At 37.3% G+C, this 7,794-nt stretch overlaps 2 protein-coding genes across 2 annotated transcripts in view; both read right to left on the bottom strand.

Annotated features, from left to right (window-relative positions):
- Nucleotides 1-7,794, bottom strand: part of LOC106879588 (uncharacterized) — an 85,198-nt gene that overhangs the window by 46,792 nt on the left and 30,612 nt on the right. The gene's annotated exons all lie outside the window — the stretch shown is intronic.
- Nucleotides 7,202-7,564, bottom strand: LOC106883805 (protein ZBED8-like). The gene has a single exon (XM_014934941.1). The coding sequence runs from the start codon at nt 7,562-7,564 to the stop codon at nt 7,202-7,204; it is 363 nt and encodes a 120-aa protein (XP_014790427.1).

Genomic DNA, 7,794 nt, shown 5'->3' with positions numbered 1-7,794 from the left:
ATATATATATATATATATATATATATATATATATACACGACAGACTTCTTTTAGTTTCTGTCAACCAAATCCACCCACAAGGCTTTGGGTGGTTCGAAGCTATAATAGAAGACGCTTGTCCAAGGTGCCACGTAATGAGACTGAAACCTGGAACCATATGGTTAGGAAGCAGGCTGGTAATTCTTTTTTGCCGAATAAATACATGCTCTATATATTTGTTCTTCGCCTCAGATTTCTTATTGTCCTTTGTCTGGAAATCTTTCGTCACATATCCAGTGAGCTTTTCAGCGACTCTCCATCACATGTGTCACCTGCTGTTCTGTTCAGTCTATTCTGTCTTTCTATGGTGTATATCCTTATCTGTACATGTATTTGCGTGTGTATGTGCGCGGGCGTCTGTGCGTGTGTGTGTGTGTTTTGTGTGTGTGTGTGTGTGTGTGTGTGTGTGTGTATGTTTACTTACTATACTGTTTGTATCAGCGCCCGTCCTTTATTTAGTTCTTTTCATTTATTTATTTATTTACCACTATATTCCCCCCCCCCCACATTTCGTCTTCGATATACGTATCTGTATCTTTTGTGTGCGTGTATAAGGGTTTATGTATTTCACTGTATCTGTGTCTTTTTTCGCTCCCATTCTGGAGGAAAATATACAGAGATGAGTAAATATATGAAGAAAATAAATAAATAAAGAGCAGCTCACGGAAAAGCAATCTAACGAAATTCCTAAACGTCAAAAACTATCAAACTATTTTACAATGTCAAGTAAAAGTTAATCACCTGCAACTGAAACAAGCCATGCAAGCACCAGTGAGGTCAGTGATAGTGCACAAACCATGAGTGCTCTGTTTAGCAATAATCAACCTACTCTTGACACTTTTGGTGCAGCTGAGAAAAAGCATGCAGTACTATTTTGAAGTACTAAAAAAGAGTTGTAGCAGCTATAAAGTTTTTAAGTGAAAGAGGTTTAGCATTTAGAGGTCATGAGGAAAAGTGGGGCTCCCCAAACAATGGAAATTTCATGGGGGGTGGGCATTGAGCTTCTTGCGGAGTTTGACCCATTTTTACATGAACATTTAGAGAAATGTAAAAATGAAAAAGTAAATATTACTTATCTATCCAAATCTGCGTATGAAGAATTGGTAGAAATCATAGGAAAACATGTGAAAGATGAAGTGATGAATCAGATCAACAACCTAGACATCAAATACTGCTCAATTATTGTTGACTCTACACCTGACATGATATATGTTGACCAGCTGGTAATTGTGGTGCGATACTGTTATAATGGAAAACACTGTGAGAGATTTTTTAGCATTTTTGCCAATAAAAAAATAGTCATCCACGACCTTGTTCAACAAAATAACAATTTCTGGGGGAGCATAAGCTTTTACTTGAAAATATCCGTGGTCAGTCGTACGATAATGCTTCCAACATGAAGGGCTCGGAGAAAGACTATGTACCATGTGCAAGCCATTCACTCAACCTTGTTTGATAAAAGGCAGTGTCAACTGTACCTGAAGTTGTCGATTATTTTGGCATCTTGCAGCAGCTGTATGTTTTCTATTCTGAATTTCCTCGAAGATGGGGGATTTTGAACACAGGGAAATCTAACCTTTTCTCTAAAGAGCTTACGTGTAACTAGATGGTCTGCACACTATGAAGCAGTCCGGGCAATTAAAAATAGATATAGGGATATTTTACAAACTCTCAAACATATGTTTGAAGACTCAGAAGAGAAGCCCGAATGTGAGCGAGATGCAAAGAATTTATAGCACAAGTTGGTAAAATTGGAATATGCTGTTTTAACAGTCGTTTAGGAAGAAGTTATGGAGCGTTTTAACAAAGCAAGTAAGAAACTCCAAACCCCTGGTTCTGATGTATTTGAAGTTCTGATGCATTTGTTAAAGAACTACTAGAAAATTCAGCCGACAGGATTGCACACGATGAATCAGTAGCAAAAGGTTTATGTGAATATATCACCTCAAATTCTGATGTTTCCAAACGCATTGTTACAAAGAAATTTGCAGATGGAACAAGTGATAGGGCTTCTTTGAAAGGGGCTGAACAATTTAGGATAGAAGTTCTAAATCAAGTCTATGACTGCTTGATAATCCAGATAAGCACGAGGATAGACCCATATGGACCCAGATTGCGAAAGGGTTCAAGTTTCTCTCGGAATTGATGAACAATTCAGAATTTGATGAGAACAGTCTGAAACTTATAATATCGCATTAGAAAGACAATATTGACCACAAATTAATAAATGAGTGTTATCAGTTCAAACAGTATTTACACCTTAGGAAATCCCGGAACACAAAAGAAAGCACATCATCTAAAATGCAATGCACAGAAGTTCTTCAGCTTATTTATGAGCAACAATTAATTGAAGTGTTCCCTAATATTACTACTGCACATAACCTGTACTTGACAATGCCTATCACAAGTTGTGAAGCAGAAAGGAATTCCTCAAAGCTTTCCTTTGTTAAAATTAAATTTCGGTCTACCATGACTGAAGAGCGCTTAAATTCCTTATGCATGTTGTCTCTAGAAAATAATATTGCAAGGAAGCTGTGATATGACAAAAATGTTGCTACAACCCCCCCCCCCCAGAAAAAAGAGTATTTTGTAATTTTCATATGTATCCCAATGATGCATCATGCATATATATATAACGCTTCCCTAATTTTCGACCCCCATAAATATAAGGCATAGCCTGGAAAATATTTTTAGTGATCTGCCATGGAACAACCAGATCGACAAAGATATCGGTAATTATCCACACTTCGTTTCTGATGGAAAGAGGGCTCACTTTCAGATTCATTTTTAAGGACCCCACGTCACAACTCCACCATTTAGGCTATCAGGCTCTCAAGCTGGAGTTCCTTGCAAGGGCACAAACATTCTTTGACCCTTGTTGGATGTTACCCTACAATTGCTGTGTGGGAGTACAAACAATGTGCTCTTCCGTGATAGAAATTCAACAAAAAATGTACCGTAAAGATGCCTCTTCATTATCATAAGATTAACAAACGATATCAAAAATTCCACCTTCTTTCCCCTCTACTTGTCTCCTCCATCAACTCCTATTGTGTGTTGCCCGCCTGATTATGAGGCCTCCTGCCCCTTTAAAGGCAATCGTCGTTCTGGTTATTGTTCTTGGTTAAGTCTCAATTAAGTTTGAGTTGAGTGAATCCATTCCATCTGTGAGGATTCTATCTTTTTGCCAGACATACTGTATCTTGGACTATATCATCCACCATGTATTTTAATTTTTAAGACAATAAGAAGAGACAAAGAACTTTGGCTGTTATTTCTAGCAGAGATCTACAACCATCCAGAGACATGTTTGTAGGCTACTTATGTACATTATTTGATAGATATATAATGTGACATTGATTGATGCCTTGGTAAATAAGTATTGTTGATGTTATTGTAATTTAACTCCAGCCCGGAACAAATAAACATACAATCAATAAAAACTATTTTGTAGCATCTTACATATAAGTTACACACTGAATGGCATAAATGATCCACATTAAAATACAAATCCAATACTGAAAAAAACCCCACAAAATGACACATCCTTGTTGTAACCTGTTATTTTATTTCATGTATAGCAATCATTGTATTTTATAACGGAGAATAAATCGTCGCCAACCAGTTCATTTTCATCATCACGTCCATTTTTACATTTTCCTCATTCACCATTCGTTATATGATATTCCCTTATTTTTGTTTTTTAGATAGCAGTTGGATTTAATAAAGAATTGGCTGCTATTTCTAGAAGTTCTTTAATTGACTCCTGTAACAAGAAATACCGTACACAAGTTCATTTTTTTAAATTAATTAATTGAATTGTTGGTGGTTAAGCTGAACATCAGTTACATTAATCGGACCAATCTGTGAAAGCCTACTTAAGGAAGGGCCCGGGAATAGGGGGTGCTGCGTACGCTAGTACCCACTAAAAGTTTTGGTGAGAGCAAAATCAAAACTTGCAGTCCTTACTTAGTTTTCCCATTTTTAGAAAGTAGTGTTTAAAAAAAGTGATCTGTAAAAAGTTGCTTGAAGTTAGGTTTCTTCTCAAAATAATAACTACGAAGAAAAATAAAAATAAAGAGAAAGTTTATTGACGAAGTTGGTCATAAAATTCTCTAGGGAACTCCCAAGAACCAAACTAATGCACTTCTGATTAGAACCTAATAGCTAATTATTCTTTAAATATGGTTTATTTAACCCCTTAGCGTACAAACCAACCATATCCGACTCAAATATTCTACTTGTTTTAATAGAGGCAGACGTGGCTGTGCGGTAAGAAGCTTGCTTCCCAGCTACATGATTCCAGGTTCAGTCCTACTCTGTGACTCCTTGGGCAAGTGTCTTCTACTATAGCTTCGGGCCGACCAAAGCCTTGTGAGTGGGTTTGGTAAATGGAAACTGAAAGAAGCCGTCGTATATATATCTTCACCTATTTACCTGGGACACGACCCATAATTCGTACAAGCAACAACCGGTGTTCGTGTGTTTACGTCCCGATAGAATAAGTACTAGTAGAGGTCGATAGAATAAGTACTCGGCTTTAAATAAATAAGTCCTGGGGACGATTTGTTCAACTAAAACCTTTAAAGGCAGTGCTTCAGCCTACGCCAAAGCATACATCTTGCAACATAATCACCACCACCACTAAATGCTAAATCACAATATAGCTTCTACTCTAAGTCGGAATCCTAAAATCTGGTGCTATTCCAAACGCGAAAGATATTGTCTAAAGCATGATTGTTCTTTCACTCATCTTCCAGAGATTCGACGCACTTTTAAAAGTGTGACACCCAGCCACTACCAAATCCATAGTACTACCAATTCCACAGCCACTACCAAATCCATAGCCACTACAAATTCCTCACAGTGGCAGTGTTGATCCACACTCTCACCGAAACCCAGAAATTACTCAGATATCCATTGGCTGCAAATAGAAAAATCAACAGTCATATTCAACAATGCAACCATAACAACAAGCAGATAGCAACCTCACTCAAAACAAGAAAATTCTTTTTTTGCCATGATCTAGCAAAAGAAATCAAAGGAAAAAAATAGAGACCTTTTTATTCTCACACAGCACCAAACACTGATACTATCCCAGTGCACAACCACACACCATTGCTGTCATTAACCCACAAATTCAATTCAGTAATAATGGTTAATGTACAAGGCCTCTCGCACTTCACAAATCGAACAAATATATCATCTCTTAGGGACATTGCACACAGTGAAAAGACAATATGTGCAGCACTAAGTGAAAAGCATCCGATCCCAAACATATTAGATACAGTAGTACATATGTCAGTTTATGTACTACACAGAACTGACCGCATAATATAGAAACAAGGAGGAGTAGCACTCTTCATCCGTGAAGAAATGTCCTTCTCTCCAACTGTACAATACAATAATAATGAATGTGATCGACTTCAATTTGATCATAGGTATTACATGCTGTCCTCTTGATGCGGCTAATTATGGAGATTATTTCAGAGATGCTTTGTCGTTCAGAAGTGAGGCCAGCCCTCAGGCCAATGTACTTTTAACAGAGGACTTAAATTTTCCTAGTCTGAACTGGCCTGAGGGCTATTTCCAACGTGGAACTAAACAACTGAACTGGAGGGATATGAACGCTCTTTTCGATACCACGAAAGACTTTCTTATGTAACAAATCATTACCCGTCCAACTAGGGAAAATAACATACTCAACCTAGTCTTTACCACCAATACAAATTTCATTCACAATGTTCATGTAATTCCCACAGCTATTTCCGACCACAGTATTATGCAATTATCTATATATGGTTGAATGAAGGCAACGCACATAAATGACATCAAACATGACTCACCTCTCATGAACTTGAATTTCAGGAAGGCCAAATGGAAGGAAATCGAAACTGAAATCCTCAAAAAAAAACTGGTCTCAGCGTATGGCCAATCTCAGTGTTAACGAAGGAATGAAATTTATGTACGAAGAGTTAATTAGGATCTGTTAAAAGCACACCCTGTAGAAACACGTGTGTTTCCCGCAATAGCTTGATTCTATGAGATAGACAAGAGGTCGGCGAAACGGGGTAAATTACCTCAAGTGGGGTAGAAATGAAATTCTTGGAGGCAATGAGGAGTCATTAGACATAAGTAAAATTATATAAAGAATATGTTCCTTGTTACAACAGAAATTTTTCTTCTGGTAGCACTGCATCTGTCTAATGTAATGGACGTATAAATAGATTCAATAAAATAGATTCAATGAATTTTTTGAATTCAAAGAATCTATGGTTGTCTTCCTTTCAAATCAAGGGGGTAACGTCGGTGTAAACAAATATATTTTGGGGGTAATTGGTTAAAAGAGTTCCCCGATCCCTGAGATAGACAGATACTAATGCGTAACAGAGCCAAACTAACAAAACAGCTGAAAATCCAAACTCTCTCAACAGATGAAATTGAGAAAAAATTAGAAAATAAAGAATATCGAGGTGGATTTAAAACTATTTTATGAAAAAGGAACTTCGTTAAGGGAAACACCGAGTAACGGAAAATATAAAATTTATTCCTAAGTTATTTTTCCACTTTGCTAAACAAATATCAGTTAGACATAACCGGATTGGTCCGCTAATAGATCAAAATCGATCATACACTAATGATTCATCATAAATATGAGTCAACAATATAACAATGCATTTTCCCAACCGAAAGTACATAAAATAATACATAAGCCAAGCGAATTCATTGATTCCCGGAACTCAATTGCAGAGACACATCTACATAATAAATGATATTATAGCAGATGATATACTTACAGTTAATAACCTAGATTCAAACTCAGCATCTAAACCAGATTCTCTCTGTCACACTGTTAACAACGTGCAGAAACAGCATCATGGAACCATTAAAGAGACTATTTCAAAAGTTACTAGATATTAGCATATTTCCAGAACTACTAAAAGACGCAATAGCAATACATATACACAAAGAGGTGGTAGAACTACTTTTCAATTTCCTTTAGAGGTGACGAATTAGGCAAAAGTTTTGAAAGTCTTCATCTTTTTGAAAGCTGTTGAAACAGGAGACAGTTCAGAGCATGAGATTTGATTTTATTCACAGCAGTGATGATCATGCTTAGGGAATCTTGAAGACGACCTCTGAGGTTTCGTGCAGCAAGATATCAGTGGATCACGCTGTGCATCGTGAAGACATCAGGCAGACTGACTTTGAGATAACTGATGAAGCCGCGATGACAGCCAATCATCGATGGTGCACCATCAGTTGCACAGGCTACAATATTATTCAGTGGGATGTCCTTTTTGCCAATAAAGCTCTTGACCACATTGAAAATGGATTCACCCTTGCTATTAGTTTCCAATAGTCTGGCAAAGAGCAGTTCTTGGCATAAACTTTCCTCTTTCACAAAACGAACATATGCGAGGAGGAGGGAATCATTACCTGGCAAAGCAGACTCGTCCAACTGCAAGCTGAATTCTGTTTTCTTTAGAATTATGCAGAGTTGGTCTTCGATGTCGTCTGCCATTTCATCAACCCTCCTCTCGACAGAGCTATTACTCAGAGGAATACCATTGATAACTGACTTTTGTAGCTTGTGTAGCACCGTCTTCAAGGACTTCTTTTACAGTTGGTAAGATTAGCTGTTCCCCTGTTTTGTGAGGTTTTCTGGACTTCGCAATGAGAAGTGATATGTTATAAGAAGCGTGCAAACCATCACTAGATTGACTGAATGAACTGGGGAAAAAAAACTTCCTA

Source organism: Octopus bimaculoides, chromosome 15 (assembly GCF_001194135.2).
Source record: "Octopus bimaculoides isolate UCB-OBI-ISO-001 chromosome 15, ASM119413v2, whole genome shotgun sequence".
NCBI lineage: Eukaryota > Metazoa > Mollusca > Cephalopoda > Octopoda > Octopodidae > Octopus > Octopus bimaculoides.
The sequence above is the reverse complement of the archived record's forward strand: the minus strand, read 5'-3'. Positions and strand labels throughout refer to the sequence as shown.